The 22,508-nt window shown below is 46.9% G+C and overlaps 1 protein-coding gene across 1 annotated transcript in view; it reads left to right on the top strand.

Moving 5' to 3' along the window:
- Positions 1–8: 8 nt before the first annotated feature.
- NTN4 (netrin 4) overlaps positions 9–22,508 on the top strand; it is a gene marked incomplete at its 5' end in the record, with an annotated part of 43,677 nt that continues 21,177 nt past the window's right edge. Inside the window, 2 exons of the mRNA XM_010080894.1 lie at positions 9–341; positions 17,466–17,753. Coding sequence (XP_010079196.1) covers positions 9–341; positions 17,466–17,753 — 621 coding nt within the window. The remainder of the gene's footprint in view (positions 342–17,465; positions 17,754–22,508) is intronic.

Genomic DNA, 22,508 nt, shown 5'->3' with positions numbered 1-22,508 from the left:
GGGCCCATGCAGGGCTGGCCCACCCCCCTGCCGCCATGGCTGACTCCCCCTTCCGCCTGCCCCGCACCTGGTGGCAGGCGGCCCAGGACGCCCTCCGCGAGACCATCCGGCTGGACCTGGAAGCCGCCTTCTACTTCACTCACTTGATTTTGGTCTTCAAGTCACCCAGGCCGGCTGCCATGGTGCTGGAGCGCTCCCAGGACTTTGGCAAGACGTGGATGCCTTACAAATACTTTGCTGCTAACTGCTCGGCCACCTTCGGGCTGGAGGATGACGTGAGTCAGAGAGGAGCCATTTGCACTTCCAGATATTCGAGTCCATTCCCCTGCACCGGAGGAGAGGTAGGCCTGCGGGGGGCGCGAAAAGAAAACCCTCCCTCCAGCCCCCCTTTCCCTCTGCAATCTCCACTCCAGCATTTACGCTTCTTATTTTACTGCACCAGCATCCCTTGTCATCAAATTTATTTCACAGGGTGAATTAATGTAATTCATTCTGAGGTGATGTAGGCACTGCCCTGCCCCTCAGTTTGCTGAGCTCTTTCCCAAAAAACTCCTCTCCCCTCAGCCGATGAACCCCACCCCTCACGACTGCAAAGAAGGCAGATGCTGCCGATGCCTCAGGACAGACAAAAGGGATGTCATTCTTCACGGTCTTCTCCAGTCCTTGCAGTTGTGTGGTTTTGAGGCGATGCAAACCGGTCCAACTTTGACCAAAATGCAGTGCAACTACGTTGAAATTAATGGTCACCATATTCACTGAGAAGTAAGAGTGTCAAAATAGTGACTGACCACACTGAAGTACAATTCCCATAAACCAGATTAGCCAGGTAATTAAGAAACCTTATACTTTTTTTTTTTTTCTGTGAACACTTGTTCTCATGTGAAAAGAGCATGAAAAGATTGAAGAAAAACGTCACGTTTGCTAAAAGGAAAAATAGATGTGAAAACTCTGATTATTTTGAATATCAGAAACAGCAGATAATTAATCGGGCACTGGAGATGCTACCAATAATACTCTTCCCTTTGGTGCATAAGCCTGTCCCGTGGCGCTGGAGACCCTCCTCTGGGAGCCAGGGCTGCAGGGCTGCCCTCCAGGGTCCCCACTGGTGGGGAGGCATCCCCAATAACCAGCCTGGACTTTAAAGGCTGCTCCCTCTAGTGGCCTCATTTAATGAGCTTGTCTGAAAGTTTAATCAAATGTAAAATTGCCCTCTGACCTAACACAGAGAAAGGAGCAAGTTTGATTGGTGATTCATATTATACAATTTTTGATTCTGCTGATAACATGTTTTGAGGTGAAAGCCTGGTTCTTGACACCAGCATTCAAGTCTGAGAAAAATCACCTGTTCGAACCTCTTTGCAGTCATTTGGGGTCACCTCTAGCCATGGCCTGGCTAGGAAGCCACTCTGCAGAAATACTGAGAGCTGTTTGTTCACCAGAGTGCATCTCTTAGCCGTGTCTTGGGACACAGCTGATGTCCTGCTCTAGGAGATGCTGCCCTGTGCTCTTGTCAGCTCAGAAACAAGGATCTCCAGGCTTGCCAGACAGACCCAGAAAAAGGTTTAAATCAGGTGGCTGGTGAGAGAAAGTGCTATCTTCCTCTCTTCTCCTGCCTCTCTTTGCTCATGCCCCTAAAAAGATGCCTGAACTGTCTTTCACTGTGAGATATATAAAGAGGCTTATAAGAAAGATGGAGAAAAACTTTTCACCAGGGCCTATTCTGACAGGACAAGGGACAACAGCTTTAAATGGAAATTGTTTTAGATTGGTTATAAGGAAGACCTTTTTTTACAATGGGTGTATTGAGTCACTGGAACAAGTTGCCTGGAGAACCTGTGGATGCCCCATCCCTGGAGGTGGTCAAGGCCAGGCTGGATGGGGCTTTGGGCAACCTGATCCGGTGGGAGGTGTCCCTGCCCATGGTGGGGGTGGGGGGGGGTGGACTAGATAATCTTTGAAGGTCCCTTCCAACCCAGATAATCCTGTGGTTCTGAATCAGGACTAACTACAAATTGGGACCTACAAAAGAAAGGCTGGACATACCCCGCTGAGCATTTTACAGGCCCTCAGCACTTCTGCCCACCTCTGTGTCCCACTACCTGAATCATAAGGCTACACCAGCCTGTGATGCAGTGCAGGGACCGAAATCTACAGCTCTCAGGCCAGCTAGCAGGACACATCTGAGGTACTCTGACTTGCACACTCCTTTTTCACCTTTTCCAAGGATTGTTCTCAGGGATAAGAAACCCAGGGCATCATTCAGGGTAGTATTTGCCTCATCTGTGCTGGCACCCTGGTGCAGTTTTCGCTGTGGTCACCACAGTGATGTACCTGCCCACCAGGACTGGGGCTGTACCTGGTGTGAACCCATGCAAATCCCAGCCTCCAGCTGGCTCCTCTACAGGTTGGTGCAACATGTGGGGACAGTAGGATTGAGGTCTTGTGTGTAGGAACCACGGCCTGTCTCAAGAAGGAAAGGAATTTTTGATGCATCTGCGGTAGCATGCTGCAAAATCAGGCTATTTACTGAGCTTGCTCCTGTGGGATATCTTCTTTTGGCATTGCTTTAGTTTGTGTTATTGCAAAGAAGCTATAAAAGTCAGGATCATTTAATTATTTCAGGTTTTAAAAAAAAGTTGAGTCCAAGGGTCTGGATCTTATAAGATGTTATTTATATGGCACACTTCAGTTCCCTGCCCATAAACACCACTTTTTACCTGCAAAGTAATAACAGCAGCTCTCTGGTGACCAGATGGCAAGCCTGCGTGCTTAGCAAATATCACATTTAATTTATTACAGTGTGCTACATTCCAGCAATTACTTGTAACTGCCAATAGCAACATGTATCTCACCTAAAGAAACATCAGAGTTTTGTGTTCTGTTTGGAGTTATGTTGTGCTTTACTCCCACTTCTGGTAGCACCTAATTTCAGACATATGGAAACAGTAATTTCACTTGAAACAGTGGTTTCAAATATGCAGTGGTATGAAATGTCCAACTCTGAAGGGTATTATTTAATTGCAGCTCAGTTGCTGCAGTTTTCTTTAAAGCACAAACATAAATTCTGCGAGTGCTACTGGATTTCTTTTTTAACTTTTTAGAGTTTTTTAACTGTGATGTAACAACTGTAACCTGTGATCCAAACTGTGTATCACACCGTCTGTATACCACTTTCTCCCACTTCAAACACTTCAACACCACATGTGCATTTCCAGACACCGAGTCAGGGCTTGCAGGGTTTTGCAGGATGGTGAGGTCTCTGCACACTGCTGGCAGCTTGGTCACTGTTTCCTGCCCCCTGGATGAGCAATTTGCTAAGCTCAGGGGAGGCCTCAGGAGGTGGTGGCTCACCCAAATGGCACCAGACCCAATCCACCCATGTTGCTGCTGAGTGTTATGGCACCTGCAAGCCCTGTTTCAAGGCAGCAGCATGCAAAGGTTCATAGTACTCAGGGGCTTATGGCCTCTTTTTAATAAATCACATGTTAATTGGGAGCAAAGGTGCATCTGCTTCAGTTCTTATTGAAAAGAAGAATCAGGCTTTTTGCATTTCTTCTGCCCTCATCGTCATGAGTCATTCCTGAGATGCCTAGTTCAACTCTTATGACAAAAATCCTCCCTCATCACAACCTGCCATGTTGTTGACCTTGAGGAGATTTATGATACCACAGAAAGCAAGCTCCAAGCCTCTGGGTTCATTTCAAAGATCCAGAGCTCAGAGCTGGTGGAGGAATGAAAGATGCTGAATTGGCTCTGGGAAATGCCTTTCTTCTTTATTCTGTAGTAGAGTGGCTCTGGGTTTCCCTTTTTGGTGGTGGGACCAGGGTGGTGGAGAGCATTTGGGAGAGCGGTCTGCATGAGGGGGCTGCAGGGTGTCACCGTGCTACAGTCACCAAAGCTGCAGGCCACCATGGCAGTGAGAGCCATCAGTAACAATGTCACATGCTATGCATGACACTTGGCAGGTCTACGGATGAGAGTCACCTTAGCAGGGACTTGGCAGGTCTCTGCCCTTCCTCACTACCTGTCCCTGATGCTGCAAAACCACCAGGTATGGTTATCCTCATATGAGTCCTCCACCTTGAAGCGGTCATGCGCTGGAGAATCAGCAGCGCAATGGTGGGATTAGGAAAGAAAGGGCAGATGTGGACAGCACTGTGGAGAAAAGAGGTTGAATGCTGCATGGCACAGTGGAGATGTCAGGAACACTGCACTGATGCCCTGGGTTTGCTCTTAAAGGCTTTCTCAGTGGAAGTAAGGATGGATTAACAGATCAGCATGTGCTCAGAGACTTTGCCAAGCTGAGCCCCATGCTGGAGCAGCCTAGCTAAAGTCTGGTCTCATGCAGAGAAGAACCACCCTTTCAGCAGCTAGGAAACAATGACTTCTCTGCAAGTGTCCAGGAGCCAAACAAAACATCTGAGCCCCTCCTCAGCAGGGAACAAAGGAAAAGAGGGAGATGGTGGGTGCCTGCCTCCTGCCCGGGCATCCCCAGACATTCAGTGTATCCTGTTCAGAAACCCACCCGCAGGCAGGCTCTCACCATTCAACACATAGGGCCAAGCTGTCCCCCGTCATGTGGCCCATCCGATATGCATGAAGGCGAAGGAGGAAAGAGGAGGAAACCTCAGTACAACTGAGCCAGGTTTCCAGCAAACTTTAAGCATCTGCCAGTTTGAGGGGTTGGGCTTGCAACCCAGCCATGAAGGAGAGGAGGAACTCCTTCCCTGTCAGGGAATCATTTTGGATCAGCTTTGTGCAAAGGGGTCACTAAAGGCTTTCCCCATGCTTAATTTAGCAAATTAACTGTTTCACAGCAACAGTTCATTTAGCATATGCAGAAACCTCTAAATTCTAGCTTTATATTAGTATCAGTTTATATTATCATCATACAGATGTGCTACAAATACAGAGTATTTACAGGGTGTAACCCTTCAGCCACACTATTGCAAGGGAAATCAGAACTGAATTCAGCAGCCAAACATAATCTGATCTAAGTAAACAAGATGCAGAAATAAACTCTTTCAGCTTCATGCTCAGATTTTTTGAATGCCAATTTTATTAGTATGCATAAAAGGCTGTCTTCCCTCCCATAGTTCAGATCATATTAATATTTCTTCTTTTACACTCTAATCTTAAAATTATCCTCAACTAGAGATTGCCATTAAGGGCTCATTGACAAGGGGCCCTTAGCAGATGTTAATTCTTTAACCGTGAGTGAGAGTGACTGTCCACTCTGCAATGCAATTATCTCATTCACTTTACATTCCCATCTGTGGTCAATTCAGATTAGCTCGCCTGAGTGTCCCCATTTAGACAAGCTCCAGGATAAAAGGACTTACTGGAGCAGAGTCTCCTTGACAAGACTTTAGTAAATTAATAACTTATTGGAGTGTTCATCTATTCAGAATACTGCTAATAAATCACTTGGAGACCTCAACTATTGTTGCTGTTTACTGTTAATAGGAGAGACGTATTTGCAGCTTGACTATATTACAGCAACAAATTCGAACGTGCTTTAACTTTTGAAACATCACATACCACTGTTTTACTGTAGGGTGTGTGTCTTACTGAGCATTTTCTTGATCTCATGTGGCTTCTGTAGCAGAAAAACCTTCAAATGTTTTGCCTTGCACTGTTTCTGCATGCACTCTGCCTCTGTTCCTTAAGGATTTGGACACCAGTCCTACTGGTTCTACCTGATATTAGCTGTGTAGAGGAGAAGTAAATTGTGTCTGTCCTGGGTCCAGCTGGGATAGGGTTAATTCTTCACAGAAGCTGGGAGTTGGGCATAGCCGGATATTCGATACCATGCTGACGTCATGCCCGGGATATAAGGGGAAGCTAGCCGGGAGAGGGGTCTCTTTTGTGAAGCTCGTGGTGGTGAGATTTTCATTGTATCAGTGTTTCCATTGTACTCTATATCTTGTCTTATTGTTATATTCTCCTTTCTTTTGCTTTCCTCGTGTGGTATTATTAAAAATCTGTCGTTATCTCAACTCAGGAGGTTCCACTTTTTTTCTTATTTGCCCCCATCTTACCGGGAGGGGAGTGGGGGGGGAGGCGGTGTTGCGACCACGTGGTGGTGGTGGTCCTGACACCAAGACAGTGTCCCACTACTCACAAGTTCTTCCCTGACAGACAGTAAGGAATTGTAACACTTGCTGATGTGAACAGGAGTTAAAGATGCTCAGTACTTTTCATTTTGGAGCCCTAATTTGGGCTTGTAGGAACACACTGTTGCAGCCTAGAAGCTTTTGCCTTTTTTTTTTTTTTTTTTTTTTTTTTGCCTGTCTTTTAGGCTGCAATAAGCTTGGGTTTTAAGCTTATTGTTGCTGTCCTTAGCTGAAGCTACATCTTCATTACTCTGAGATCCTCCAAGAATCTCATGGGTCATGGGAGATTTGAGTCCAGTCACTTGCAGGACTTGGGACTCCACAAAGAACCTGGGCAAATATGCAAGAATAACCTCAAAACAGCCTGGGATGTCAGCCCATTAGAGGGCTGCAAACATCTTTTTTACTCATCCTGTGCCACTGATGTCTGCACAGAGAGAAAACAAAGACCCAAAAGATGAGAAGGAAAGAGGGATCCTGGCTGGTGTTCAGCAGTTCTCAGGACACGTGGGGACATGGCTAGGGAAGGGTGTTTTTACATCTCTTCTCTACACTTTGTAGAAGTCCATTTTGTAGGAGAAAAACCTCTTTAACAGCACCTTCCTGATCATTCTGTCTTTAGGAAAATGCAGATTATCAGGCTCTGTGCAGAAATGCCACATGCAACAGCGAGTCTGTTCAACTGGGAGCCAGGGGTGATGGGGGTGATGGCCAGACCCTGCCCAACTCTTTATATACCAGTGAATTTAGTGAGACATGGGGGCCAGTATTTCATAAGCACAACAATAATTATTTCTAGGGGAAAAGTTAATGAGACGAAGTAAACGAAGTCAGGCCAGAGTCAATGAAGTGGTGTAGGAACCTTTAAACCTCAGGCTGTGGCAGATGGTCATTTGTCGCAGGGTGGCTGGGGAGGGCTGGTGGGAACTGGGCAGGATGCGTGCCTGCCGGCCAGTGCTGCACAGGACTAACTGCTCACAGCAGCGCTGACAGAGTGGCAAGCCAGCAGGATGCCCTCCTCCCACTGACCATCTTACCCATGGCTGTGGTGACGTGTAGCTCTTGGCTTGGCCCCCAAGCTTTCCCTCCTGGCAGGGAAGCCTGTCTTGCCAAGCCCTGTCCAGGGTTTCCACTGGCTTTAGCGTTGCCATGTTGCAGGGAGCCTCTCCCTTTAACTAATGGGACAGCAAAAAGGGCATTCAGGGAAAAAGGGGAAACCTGAGTTTAGTTTTTAATCTGTGGCTGGGATGACAGGAGATGAGGGCAGTTCTGGGTGCATGTGATGACAAATGGTCAGTCTCCAGGGAATTTTGCTATAAAAAGTACTTTCCCTCCAGAAACTGGGCACCATCGGGGTGAGCAACACAACTGCTGTTTACCAGGCACTGGCACCTGCTTTTTAAGTTTTCTGTATGTGGAGTACCAGGGATGAGACTCCCAGGTCTCTGGGCCAGCTTGTGTCAAAATCCTCCCCCTCTGCTGCAGACAGTCCCAGAGCAGTGACATGTCCCTTTGCAGGGCCTCCTGGGTGCTTGGCATTGCTGGAGGACCAGGGCATGCAAGGGGCAAGATGCTTCTTCAGCCCACGGGGCGATGCTCTGCATGGTTCCCCCGTCACAGCTAGCCCACAGGAAGTCTCATAATCTCCTTTTGTCCCTGGCTTTCCCAGTGCTTTTGGCATTTGGGGGTTGGCCCTCTGATTGGCCAGCTCTTGAAATGCAGCTGCCCCTGGGATGGAGCATAGCCAGTGTTTAACAGTGCATATCAGCAGTCCTCTGTTTAGAACAGCAAGTTTCTAACAACTGTGGATCAGGGCTTCTGTATTGGTTTCCAATTATGGCTAAAACAAATTATTCCTCAGAGGGAGCTTGACCAGTCTGTGAAACTGGGTATATTGTAGGCTGCCAAGAGCAGGAGGGAATTGGTCCCAGGGCTCCAGGAAACCCTTTCCAAACTTCTTATGTAGCAAGTGAAGAACACTGTACCCACATGAAACAAGAGGAATTTGGGTAGGCAGAATTTAATTCTCTAAATTGGCATCTGGCCTTGTTAGCGGGACTATTGCTTCCCTTGAGAAAAGTGCTGCGGGATTTTAGCGGTACAGCCAGAGCTTCTCTTCAGGCTCTGCACCCCACTGCTTCATTTCACAGTTAATTTTTGGCATAAAGGGAGGACTGACTCACTTATTTAGCTCCCAGTTTGCTGGCTGGAAAGTAGGGCTGCCATGTTTCTCTTTGGGATTCCTGGATATAACGGGCGACACAGGAAGAGTGCAACCTAAAGCAGTGAACCAACACATTTCAGAAGTTTTGAATCAAAAGCTCATGGTGACTTAATCTGAGATTAATCACGATGCACAATGGGGGTCGGCATGAGATTTCCAGTCTACCGATGTTCAAAAACCTGTACAAATGGTGAAGTCCTCAAATTCTCCATGGGCAACATTTCCAGGAAGAAAATAAGTTAATGTCCAAAAACAAACTTACCAAAGACATACGCTATGACTGTCCTCTTTCACCAGTCTCTGCAGCATCTCCCATGCTCCATTGCCATGGTCAAATCCTATAGCCATGGGTTGAAAGGGGGGTGCCATTTCGGTCAAATCCTATAGCCATGGGTTGAAAGGGGGGTGCCATTTCTCATGGCCTTTTTGACTGTGCATATTTACATATAATTCAGACAGGTGCAACACTTTTTCCTAAAATCAAGTTTAGCTCATGGTAACCGGATGGTTTAAGCAGCCAATTGTATAGACACAAAGCCTTTTCATTATAGACAGGAGCAATTGAAAAAATATTAATGAAATCGGGTTATTCGTAGGCTGAAAGAAATCCCCTTGATCCTTAGTACTGTTGCAGTTACTGAAACACTAACCTGCTGCCTTGTGGGCTTTTGCAGTGCTGCATCATGCTTAGAAACTGTTAAAAGAGTTATTCTGCAGCTCTGGGGAAGGAGCCAGCTTTTCTTACACCCCTTCCTACAAACAAGCAAGTCCAGTTCTCTGGCTCTTTGGAGGTAGCTCCAGGTTTTCTTGGTCTTCCATACATACAACAGGTACTGCTGACAGGCCAGGGCTGAGAACATAAATCTTTGTGGGAATGGGGAAAGGAGGGGAATTGCTGGAGGGAAGAGTATTTAAATACCATCTTTCTTACTGATTGGTCAAAGGACTTCTTCATATCATCAGCTGCAATGTGCTGGTTCATTTTCCTGTGCGGGATTGTGCAGCCTTGGAAATTGTGATTCTGAAGACGAGAAAAAAGTAATAATTATTTCCCTTCATAGTGCATAGCCGATAATATCATGTATCTGGAGGGTTTTGTTAGCCAAGAAACTGAGCATTTGTATCTGTTTGATGAGTTAAAGTAGTGATTAGGCAAAATAAACCCTTTGTGGAATAAACTGTCAGTTCCTGTAGAAGTACTGTTAACTGGAGGTGAAGAAATCCAAATGTTTTGAGCTGTTTTGAGCTGTAGAGACATTTTTCTGGTAAGGATATTACTTCTGTGATCATCATCTGCATGAAGACAGGCATGACTTAGCAGTGTTTCATTTTTTTCTAATGAAGTTGTGTGGCAGGATGTTAAAGGGAAGCTGAGAAGATGACTCTTGTCTGATTGATTATTGCCAGAGGTGTCAAGGATCCTGGAAAAATCCTGAGGCTGTTCCCTAGCTCTCCTTGTGCCTTTTCCAGCCCCACACTGGGTGGCTGCTGCGCATGAGTAGAAGCTCATCCTATACAGCTTCTTGCTTTGAGAATGGCATAAGAATGCCTTGGGTTTCTCAAGAGATAAGATTTACCTTGGTATAAATTAACTTACCAAGGTCCCTGCAAGGGCCGGTTGTTTGAAATAGTTGGATTTTCCTCCTGAAGTCTTTGTAAAATTGCCTAATTTTTGTGTGGTGAGACAAGGGAGAGTTTGCCTTGTTTTGTATGCTGTAAAAGATTGCAGAAGGGCTGTAGGCATGGCCCAAAATGGAATGCTGTTTCTACAGCATCAAGAGGAGCTCAGGGGCTGTCGTTGGTGGTACACAGCAGGTTTCTGTCATCATTGCTTGGGGACATGGACAGAGTGCTTCACACCGTGGCTTGAAAGACAGGCTCCACTGCCCGGTGTGACCTTAGTGTCTCTGACAGTCACCTCTCTGCAGTGGCAAGGCAGGTTTCCCCGTTTCTCTTGCTGTTTCATCTCACCTTGGTGATGCTGTGGTGCACACCATGAATGTGCACATGCAGGGGATTGTCGAACCTCTCTGTGCGAAACAGAGGCTCTTCTGCCCTGCAGTCCACTTGGTCTGACAGGCAGAAAAACAAAATATATTAGAGAAGCTGGGGGTTGACGCCTGCCCAGTTTAGGCTGATGAACTTCTCACACCATGTGAATTATTTACAGCATCTGCCAAAAAGTCTTTTTTTAGCCTAGTGTTATTGCAATGAACATAGCACAGAGATGCACATGGGTTTCTCTCTTAAAAGCTCTTTTGCTTGGTGTGGTGATACCTCAAATAAGTCTGTTTTGTCAATAGACAAAAGATACCAGCGCTGTGACTCTAGCAGCCTTTTTCACAGTGAGAAGAGTCCACCAGTCTTGATTTTGTGAAGGAATAAGATTGTTTTCATTAAACTTTTAGGAGCTTAGTGCCTTTAAGATACATCTCCCAAATGTGGTTGAAGTTAGCCAGGGGTTTCAAAAGTTTTTGGGGTGTACTGATGGACAGATGCATAAATACATATGCAGTGCAATGGCATAAGGCCTATTTCAGTAGGGAACTAACCTAAAAGATGTGGGAAGGCTTTGCAAGCAAAACACTCCTCTGCAGACACAGCTCTCCCCTCCAGGAAGAGCCAAGGAGAGAGCCTGGCAGAAGTTGACCACATTGATGGAGAAAATCCCTGGAAACTAAAATACTGACCAGAGAGTAAATGCTAGCATGGTACTTTCATAGTACTGAAACTGAGAGACAAAAAAAACCTATCTGCAGAGTTTCTGTCTCTCTCAGAGGACGTATGTGGGCAGGGAATATGTTGGTTGTTGTAGGCACTAGGTCTGGTGCTTAGACCATGCGTCTGACAGGTGAGGCACCTGAGCTGCTCCTGCACTGGCAGGGCTGAGGGAGCCCCAGTAAACCAGGCAGCTCCTGTGCTTGAGGCTTCTTGCTGTAAAAAGAGATCCCCAAATGTGTCAGGACAGGTAGGACTGTCGCTGCTCCCCACAGGTACCAAATAGGATTTATTGCCGCGGCATTGAGTCTCGCTGCTTGGCACAGCAAATCTTGAAAGTCAAGCCATCCTCACACATACAATAAGGCAGTCTCACTTCAGTCTTTCTTGCAGGTGTTATTGGGTGTTAAGCTTGACTACTCTGTCCAGGGAAGGTGCAGGAGGACGAGCACAGAGCAGTCTCAGCCCCAGAGCAGCTCTTCTGCACCACTGAAGGGTGACTGAGCAAGGGGATGTGAAGGAGGTGTGGGGACACTCTGAAGTGGGAGCACGTGGCTGGCACCAGGTTTCTGCAGCTAAGTTTACACCCAGTTCCATCTACAAGTGAAAAAAAGTCTAATCAGGCTTTTGTGGTGGTGATGATGAGTTTGTTACTCCTCATGTAGTTTCTTGGGTGGAAGTTGAAAGCAGACACTGCGCCAAGTTGACATTATAGACGGCCCTGGTGGGCACACGTATTGCATCATTGTTGTTATTTTTTAAATTACCAATTTCTACAAATCAGCCTTATTGTCCCCTGTGAGTTTTCCGTAATGCTCACCAAGAGAAATTCTTACTTTTAACTTTTACATCTCTTGAGAAGGAAAGCATAGTTGGCCCAATAAAACTTCCCAGCAAAGCTTCTCGGAACAAGACCAGCCAAGGCAAAGCAGTTGCCACTTTTGGGTAGTCCCTGAAGGAGAGGGCCTGGGCTGTTCGATGGGCTGGGCTGGCTGCGGAGGGAGGAGCATAGGGACGGGGCACGGGTGCAGGCACACAGCAGATGAGCGTGGCAGAGGCACAGCAGGTAGAGCGTGGAGCATCTCAGCTTGAACTGGAGTTGCTTGTGGCTGTGAGTGACAGACAGGCCCTGTGGGCACAAACAGATGTGAGGTGATGCTCGGCATACATCTGGAAATCGTGAAGCCAGGAGGTGAGGGATGAGAGGTCCCCTCGGCCTTAGCCCCAGCGTCTGGCAGGCAGTACCTAACCTCGGCTGCTTGCCGGGCTCGAGGGAAATCTTTCAGGAGGCAAAAGGATGAGGTCTCTGATGTTCTGTCAGAGCTCCACCGCATTGTCCAAGCACTAAATAAACCAGATAGATAGCTTCCAGTGACATGGAGATTCAACAGGGCCCCATAGTACAGGCCAATTAGCCGCATTTATTTAGTGACTGCGTACCAAGAGACGCTGCAGACTCAATGCAAACCTTAACTTTTCTGCTAGACACTTACCTAGACATCATATGCTCTTTTTTAAGGTGGTGCCTGTGCCCCATTGCTTTTGCTGTCTCTCTGTTTGGAGAGATAGCAAACGTTACATTGTTTTTATTCTTCTTATTTTTTCCTCTGTTCCTGAAAATACATTGAAAGGAATAAAATCATCAGCAAAAATCAAGCAGTACTGAATTTATCAAGCGCCCATGAGTCAAACATGTGAATCGCTAATATGGATAGGTCATTGTTATGGAGTGCTTATAGATGTATTTTCTGCATCCAGGTCAGATGATACAGGGTAGAGTCCCATTAGTCTCTTTTAGAAAGAAACCACAGACCACTTCTGTACTGTTATACCACCTTGTTTTTCATTTACAACCAAATAAAAATGTGGCTATGTTTTAAATATTAGTGTATTGGTTTTATTTCTGCTGTATTCCATTTGTTGGCTTGTTCCCATGTGTATACACTTCTTGAGTCTGCCATCCATTTATTCCCTCTGCCTGTAATATTCTGGTGTTATCATTTCGTGAACCATCTCCTGATGCTTTCCGGGCTCGACAGGAGAAACTCTAGCTGAGGCTGGGCTCCCGGTTGGAGGTTGGAGCATGACTCCTCTAGCTGGGCGCCGGGAGCTGGGAAAGGGACACACACAGGGGCTGCAGGTCTCTATCAACGACTTCTGTGGCTGTGCCTATCTCTGAAGGTCTGTGAGGAAGAAGCTTCTTTTGGATCACATGTGTCTCTTCAATGTCATAGGCATTTGTGAACCAAAGGACCCCATTTTATTGCTGTGGACACTTGTATCTTGACAAAGGTCCAGGCCCTTGCAGCTGCAGTGGGTGGAGGCTCCAGCCCCCCAAGATGTGCCTGTGACTCAAGAAGGCTTTGCTGGCGGCAAGTCTTTCATTGGTTTTGTTGACTTCCTGAGGCAACTTTGACTTCAGAGCCTATTTTGTTGGTCTCAGCATCATTCATTAGCATTTTCCTTCCCACTGTGGGTATATATATAAAGATGTCCTTTCATTGCCTCTCGAGTATAAACATACTAGGGTGCTTCTTGCAAAAGGACTTTTATGTATTTATAAATCGAGGTCATTGTGGTGCAAGCGGTTACTTGAGTGCACTGTGCATGGCTGCTGTTTTATTTATATACAGGGCTACATGACTGCATCTGTGGAATGGCAAGTAGCTAAGGCTTCTTGCACCACTCAGACAAAATAAAGTGAAGTAATCAACAAAGCAAGCGCTGCTCATGACAGCCCATAAGGAAACTGAAATGCTGTGGAAATTTATTAGAGGGTGTCTATGTAGCGAAGTGCCCAAACTGCAGACAGCTGGAGCGGTCTGGCTGAAGAGCAGAATATTTTTACTTCATGGCATTTGCAAGGTGCTACGGGGCAGCTTCTCTGTTCCCGCTCCCCTGGGAGTGGAGTGGGCTTCCTCCTGCCACTGCCGGCATCCCACTGGGAGGGTCAGGTGAACCCAACCCTCTCAAGGCACAGCAGTGGCATTTCCTCACTCAGGGTCTGCAGTCTACATTTCCTGTTTGGCTGTGTAGAGACTTCTCCCTCACCAAAAAAATCTGTGTGCAACTTTTAAATGACTTCTGTGTTGATGTTGCTTCATGCAAAGGTTGCATTTGCAGGACATGGGATCCAACAGGACAAGTCCATGTGATGTGGAAGAAACATTACCCCAGATACCAGATATTTCTTTTTAATTGCCTCCTGGTTTGTGACATTTGCTGCTCAGATATCAGATATTGCTAGATACTTAGGTTTGAAGAGAAGCTGAGATAAAGATTCAGTTCCTGGGACTGTGTTTAAGAAGAATCCCAAGTATCGTAGAATTTATAGTGAGCTAGCTACACTGGGAATTAAAATATCTTTCTGATAGGATATATTATGGCATGTCTAGCATAGAAGTGCTGTGGGTTTTCGATTTATTGCTTCCTACTTGTTCTACAAAATAGAAAATTTGGATTAGTGTGTGCACTAAAGAGCTGCTGGTGTAAAGATCCGGGTCTTCCACCCTTTGCTGTCGTACTGGGGAGTGATGTGCTGACTCCAGAGACAGACTGGGATAAATCAGCAAGGTTAAGGACTGAACAGGGAAATCCTACTGAGAAACACCTCCTTGACCTTATTATGCAGCCTCTGGGAGCTCCAGCTCAATCAGCTGGGACAGAGCAGAGAATTGCTATTTGTATGGCATCCTACATGTTATAATGACTGGTTTGTATTTTATTAAAGCAGAGCTACTAGCGTCTGGGACAAGGGTGTTTACTGTGTTGGCATGACCGAGACCAGGCTCACTCCGTTACATTGCACTGCCGCAGGGTGCAGCGTGGCTCTGAAGACGGGGCCGGAGCTACTGGGCATGACTGGAGCGACACGAGGCAGCCAGGGGAGAGGCTGAGAGCCTGCAGCCCCTGGGAATTACAGATAGGGCTCATGTTTAGCATCACTGTTTTCAAGTAGCCATAAAAAGAAATGTTTGTAACATTTTAGGGACTGAGCTGGCTCCATTGAAATCAGCAGCATAACTCCCCCTGAATTCCACACAGAAAAGATTGAACTTTCTCAGCACGAAGGCTCTCAGGGTTATTGATTTCCTTGCTGCGATTGTTTTTACTAGAGCTAGAAACATCAGTCATGTGCACCAAACAGGGATAGATAAGCAAGAAAAACTGAAAATGTTGAGAAGAAAGTCTGCAGCTGCATCTATCATAAATTGCTCCCATTTATGTATTTCCTTCACCACTCTCATCTAAATCAGGACAAACAAAGAATTCTCTGAGATGAGATTTATGTAAACGCAAGGAACTAAAAATGCTAGTTTTCATTGAAAATTCTCAGCCTGGCATTTTTCATCATCTCCACTAAAATGAAATCAATGGCTCCAGTTTGGAGACACCTGGATATTTCCCAAGGAATTTTCTTTCCATATCTGAAAGCATCTTGTGTTCACAAAGCCACTAACAAATGAATGTGATCAGAATTACATTGATTTAAGTTTGGGTAAATAACAAACCTTGGGGAGAGGTGCAGGGCCTGATAGTTGGGTTTGCTTGGGTTTCTGTTCATATCTGCTTGATATTTTTATTTTAGAAAAGCAGAAAATACTCTATAGGTTCCTGGAAGAGAAGGGAAACAAACCCACCACTTTTCAAATGTGTTACTATTTATTAATATCCCTCATCAGACTCAACACTTCCACACAAGGGGCGTACTGCTCACCAGCCGCCCTCTGACCGCCTCTCCCGGTTAATCTTCTCCCTTATCTACGTCTTTCCAACAGAAGATGCTGAAATACCCTTGGGAGGGAGCATTTGCAGGATGGTGGTGCAGGGCTGCAGCCATGATGTTCTTGCCAGTGTGCGGCGTCTGGCACCAGAATGCCTGAGACCCGCTGTCACCAGCCACTGGTAGAGACCGTGCTTGGCAAGCCAACGGGACATGCAAAAGCACACTGCTTCCATTCAGCTACAAAACAAGTTCTAAATCTCCTTCCAGGCTGGGACAAAGCTTCTTCTGGCTGGATCCTGGCATCTCTGGAGAAAAGCCAGGTCCTGACCAGGGGTGGTGCAGCAGTGGCGGGGCTGGCAGAGGCGGCAGCCAGCAAGAAAAGCCCTCAGGCGGGTGAGCTGGCAGCACCGGGGTTGTTATTTCCAGGATCCATGAATCCTGGTGAAATAAAAGGGAAGCCTTCATCAGCTGAACATATCAGCTGCATCCTTTGGTATGAGTAGATTTAGGAAGAAGTGGCTGTGATCCTTGTAAACAACGCTGGCAGGCTTACCCACTGCCTCTCGCCGGGCACCCTGCAGCACCTTCTGGCAAGAAACTGTGGTTGCCCTTCACTGCCGCACACCTCCTTGCTGTCCGTAGGAGGCTGGCCGGAAATTTGGGTGACATGGGTGGTTATCAGTGGGGCAGCAGCACAGTTTAAGGAAGTTTTAAGCTGCTGCTGGGAGCAGTGCATCGAGCCATTAGACTGCGTCACACCCTCAAACACTCAAATGACTGATTGAATGTTGCTTAGAAATACTGTAGTTCCTTGAGCCTTCGGCAGCTATTCAGTGAAGAGCTATTGAACTATTTAGAAAGTGTCACCGTGAATTAAGTGTACCAGTAACTAATACATACATTGTAAATGTGTCATTTTATGTCAGTGGTAGTTATGTGAATTATGTGCTGTTAGTGATGTCACACAGTAGGCAGCTTGACCAACAAGTTTAAAATAAACCACTTCAAGAAAATTATCTAATTTTATCTAATGCTCTCAATTTTCAGTTTCAGCCAATATTTACCTATTCAATCAGACTGAAGTTAAAATAAAGACTGACTGATAAGTATTTGTTTAAACTTCAGAAGCCCCCTCAGTTTTCTTTTTTTCTTATCTTGGTTTTCTTGACTATCAGCTTGCTGTCACTAATTGTCACACCTAACCACTTTTCTACTAGGAAACAGCTTGGGACTGATAGGAGCCAAATATTTGGAAATCTGAGCTTTATTTGTTAAAAAAATACACCCATTCTGGGGGTGGGAAGGTAAATGAAGAGTCCCCCACTTGAACATCGCCTGCAGGACTGCTGGTCCCTGCACCGGGCTGCCCACCGCAGCCAGGGCCATGCCGCACATCAACGGCACCCACCTCTGCTTTCAGTTAATGGCAAAATGTTGCTTGACACTCGTAGGGTCCAGACTTTGTGTGGAAAGGGGCATTAGGGGATCATGGCGGGTCAATTCGCACACACCGGGGTGGAGGTGGATTTGCTGCTCCCACCGTTTGTGAAGTGGGACGAGCAGGGCGAGATCCTGGCGCATGCTTCCAGGGGATGCTCCTGCTGCTATCCCACTCCCCGGCCCACCATCGGGCTGCCTGACATCCTCCTATTTGCTTCCCTTGCTGTGTTTCTCTGCCCAGGTGATATACCGAGCCCTGTCGCCGCCTTACGCCGCAGAGGACCCATACAGCATGGAAGCCCAGGCGCAGCTGAAGATCACCAACCTGCGGGTGCGACTGCTGGAGCGGCAGGGCTGCCCCTGCCTCCCGGTGGGCCCGGCCCCCTGGCCTCCGCAGCCCTCACCACCCCTGCACTATGCTGTCTATGATTTCATCGTGAAGGGCAGCTGCTTCTGTAATGGCCACGCTGACCACTGTGTCCCTGTCGATGGATTCAAGCCTGTCAAGGCAGCTGGTGTTTTCCATGTGGTATGTACATTCACCCAACAATGTCTGCACTGTAGGAGAGCAGAGTTTTAAAAATTGTAGGGAATGGTATAGAGTATGGTATAGGTTTGAGTATATGGTATTTGATGTGTGATGCCCTGAATTCCAAGCACAGTGAGCAAAAGCGATCTTTACAAAGGAGGTGGTCTTGTGTCAGGCTGAGGTGCTGGGCTTCCCTTGTGCCCCTGCGTAGGACCAGGACTCTCAGTCTTCAAGGATGTTCCACTGTAATTTAAGTTTGTTTATTTCAAATGGATCCTTAAAATAAATTGAAGTTGCTGACTCTTCTTCCCCCAAAGGCTAACTCTCAATAGCACAATGACAGAGAGGGAGGAGAGCTTCCTTGAATGTACTAGGAATCTTGTGATTACCGTTTTTTTTCTGGAGGATCCTCAAATAGTGGGTTGGCTCGTGAACTGAGCCTCTCGCTTCCAGGCTTTCCATTGTACTTCGCGATACCTTTCTCCAAACAAAACCCCTGTGCTCCAATTTCAATGAGACTCCCATCACAAGAACTCTGAGCTCAAATCCCTTTGGACTGAGCAAGACCCAAACCCCAGTCCTCCCACATCACAGAGAAGTGAGAGCTGCTAATCTGTAGGGGAGGTGATGGGCACAACAGCAGCCAACATGTTGAACACCTGTGGCGTGGCATGCCTGCACCCTGCCAGCCTGGGGACACCCTGGTCTCGCTGCACTCAGCAGATCTTGTCCTTTCTGCCTGTCTTGGCTGGCTCTAAAAGTCCCAGCTTTGCCAGGAGAGGAGCGGTGGGGAAAGCCAAGGCACTCGTACGTATTGTGCTGAATAATATTAGAAAGGGAAAGATCATAAAAAAACCAGAAGGCAGTTACTTGAGGTAAGAAGGTCTGGCATCTGTCCAGCTCTTTGGAGAACTCTCATTTTACTTAAATTATGGTCTCAGACTTGAAGCAGACAGCATGTTTCCCTTCTAATAGAGCTAGTCTTAAAAGAGGTTGAAAATCAACCAGTTTGAAAGCGTGCGGTGCTATAATTCATCAGGCTGTTTCAAGTGGCACTGCTCTGCTTTCCACAGATGTTCCCTGAGTGAAAGTCTTTGAAAGGATCTGTTTGCTTGGGATTATTTCAGTGGGATACAGTTGCACAGGAGCATGCCCCAGAGCACCGCTGAGAGTTACCACAGAGCCTGCAGCCAAATACACTTCCAGTATGGCTATAGCCTATGGAAACCGTAGTGCGCAGGTAACAGGCGGTACTGTGGGAAGCAATCAAGTGCCAGAATCACACTGAAAACCAAAGCAAGAATGAGCAACAAGACCCTGTGCCAGCCCTGAGGGGACTGGAAATTCAACTCTGGTTATAAATGTGCATGTGGCAGGAGTCCCAAAGGTGACGTTTCTGCAGTGAGGCTGACTCATTTCCCTGTGCCTTAGAGCTTATCCCCCGTGTCCCATAGGGGATGTGCTGGTGTAAGGGTGATGTAGCCCCACTGTTTGCACGGAGGGTCATGGAGTGGTAAGATATTTCCTCGCCTGATACCACTTTTTCCACCATAGGGCTGGGGCAGGCAGGGCTGAGCCCAGTCCATGCCAGTCTCCTGCCTGGCACGAGGCTGCTGTGATTCGGGGACTGCGGTGGCACCACAGTCGTGCATACCAGTCTGGGGTTTGCTAGTGTGTTGCTTCAAGATGGGAAGAGAGGACTGTTTCCAAGATGATAGCAAGGCATGTGCATGTGAATGAGCAAAGAATGGAAGATTGCGGGGTCTGTGGCTGATTAGCTGGGAGAAGTCAGAGACGCTTCTGAAAAGGGAGCAGGATTTCAGAGGAGGAGTGTTTTTGTACATTTCACCTAACAAAGTCATATAAAAGATAATTCTGAAGAATTACGGCCAGTTATTCAAGTGTGAGATCGGGCCATCAGTCTAGTCTTTATGTAACTGTGTCTATATTGGGTTTTAGCAGAATTTTCACTGTAAAACCAAGGTCAGTAAAAGCTGGGAAACACATTATCATTTCCCGATATGGTTATAAAATCTATCTGCATTTTTATGCTTGTTTTGACCAGAACACTCCTGTAGAATATCTCCTGAGTTAGAGAGTTAACATCAAATTGTAAGCAAGGTTAAGAACCTTTAAACAAAATAAAATTTTTCCAGAAAAAATGTGTTCAAGTTTTCTTAAACCCCTACTTGGTCTCAGCCCACAGACAGGCTTAGTTTCAGTCCCTGCTTGGCCAGCAGAATACCCGGATGTGTTATATTTGTTTTTCTCTCGGGTTGCTCTGGGCAGTAAGCCGGGCTGTCCTGGCAGCACTGGGCATAGCTTCCAAGTCTCGGACAGATTTCACAAAGCGACCAGAAGCATTTCAGCCGTCTCACTCAGAGAGGATCTGCAAAGCTTCATGGGGATGCAGGGCTGCTGCTTGGGCAGTTTTGGTGCAGGGACACGACCCAGGGGGCTGATGCTCTACTCAGCTCAGGACATCAGCCCAGCTCGCTGCCATGGGATGCATTTTTTCTCAAGGGCTGGGCCATTGTGTGCTGAGAAGCTGACAGTTCTGAAGGTAAATACTCTGACTGACTGAAGGAAAGCTAGAAGTTCAGCTTGGCCATGAGATAATACTGACCCAGGACACCCTTGGGGCATAGCGATGGGATGTGAACAGACTGGTGCCGTGGACAAAGAAGGGCTCCTTCCACCCCAGGAGAAGCAGTTCTAGCTCTGTTCACTGGTGTGAGATAACCTCCTTTGCGACTCCCCTCAGTTGAGTCAGAGCAAAAGTGGACTTTACAGAGTCCAAACATTCACTGTGAGAAAAAAAATATTTAATATTAGCCCCAACAGCAAAAAGCAATAGCCAGGGCCTGATAAAAGAAGAGGTTTGTTTCTGTGGCCTCACCACCGTCCAGCTGCAAAACTCTCTGTGATGCTCCTCTCTATGGCAGTCACTGGGTGGGTATCCAGAGCAAAGCTTGCAGGCAATTCGCCCAACCCACCCTCTCTCCTAAAGGAGAAAGGAATTTTTGCAGGAAAGCTCTGGGTTCATTTGAGCGTCAGAAATGCTATTTCAGCCTTTAGGTGAATTCTGAATATACAGGTGGGGCTCCTGCTCTAGGGGAGGGTGTCTCTCCATGAGCTGCAGGGGAAGACTGCAGAGAAGACCTGGCTGCCTTCCAGTGACGGCAAGGGCTGCTCCTCGTGGGCAGTGTGATCCTGACTGCCCCTTGTTACACACTTGTGTGCAACAGACAGCTGTCAGGACGATACAGATACACCTCCTTCTCTTTCCGGCTCCTCCCAAATTTGTTCAAAGGGTCACTACCCAAATCTCATCAACAACAGCCCAATGCATGCCGAGGAATAAACGTGCATGGACAAACGCACCTCACACTGTACCATGCAAAGTGGTTGGATCAGTTTCTGAGCTGCATTGTTATATATAAATGCTGAAATTATATATATTTCAACAGTCTGTCGTGCCTGCGTCTTCTCCAGGAGGTGGCCATGAGGCAGGATGCAGGGAGCTAGGGGAAGGCAAAGCCCCAGCGGCGTCCCCCCTCCTCCAGCCTTGGGATTCTTGGGAATCTGCTTGCACTACATGTGAACCACCAGTGCAAGTAGAGAAATGGAGTCACATACACAAGAGATTCCTCCTGATCTCAAGTGGCCATGAGAAGACTATTTTTCCATCTGATCTGTAGTGTAGGAGCTTCTCACCCCTTGCCAGTACCTCTGCACATGGAGCTATTGGAGTACATGCCTGTCCCCTTACCAGCTAAAGCATCCCCATGGCCTGCTTGCAGCTATGGCAAAGGTTGTGAAAGAGGAGATCAGCCTGCACATAAGTAGGATCATGCAATTTATGACTCCAAAGTGAGGAAAGCAAACCCAACAACACCTCACCTGGGCTGTGCAGTTCTGTCTTAAGGTGAGGGCAGGAGTTCACTCACCTCAGAGACTCCGTGGCCCTACTTGTCTGCAGAATCCTGTGACAGCTGAGTGGTATTCACGACTGGCCTGAGTCATCAGTCTTAGAGAGCTGTGTCCTTGCTGGGGCTTTCTGCTTTACTCCTGTGAGATGAGATCCCATTATCAATTGATGACTTCATTATCTCACTGATAATCCAGTATTATCAACTACTTAATGTTTCCTGCTCTCTCCTGCCTTTCCCCTCCTGCACTCCCGCTAGTACCAGTCTGTTTACTTAACCCACGACAACATCCTTCACCTGCACTGAACAGAGGAGAACAAACAAAGCGGTCTGGTTTTGTTTATGCTCTTGTTCTCTTTTTCCCTCAATGACAGCTTTAATAACATGATACAGCAGCTATCCTCGCTCTGAAGAAAGGAAGTGGGAAATTAGAACTTAGGGATGAAGAAGCTTCAGTGGACTTAAGACATGTGCCCAAAGCAGTTTGATGCGGTGCTGCTGCCAAACTGCTCCAATTACGCATATATGCTTCTTTAGTAGTCCAAGGTGCTGCGTCAGTGTAAGTCAAGGACTTTTCCAGGAACTGTGCTTTATTTTCCAGGTTGAACAGACAAACCAGTTAAGGAACCTGGTCACTGAATATATCTGAGCTTGATTCATGGCAGCTGCCAGACAATTAGGCACCAAACCCCAGATATACCTCATCTAATTTTAGGCATGCAGTTGATGTAGCCAGGTTAGCCAGCAGATCTCCACAGGCTCATTCCACACTTATGAAGGGATTGGGGGGATACAGCATAGCTGGGATCCTGGGTAGACTGAG

The sequence above is a fragment of the Pterocles gutturalis genome, unplaced genomic scaffold (assembly GCF_000699245.1).
Source record: "Pterocles gutturalis isolate BGI_N339 unplaced genomic scaffold, ASM69924v1 scaffold41739, whole genome shotgun sequence".
Taxonomy (NCBI): domain Eukaryota; kingdom Metazoa; phylum Chordata; class Aves; order Pterocliformes; family Pteroclidae; genus Pterocles; species Pterocles gutturalis.
The sequence above is the reverse complement of the archived record's forward strand: the minus strand, read 5'-3'. Positions and strand labels throughout refer to the sequence as shown.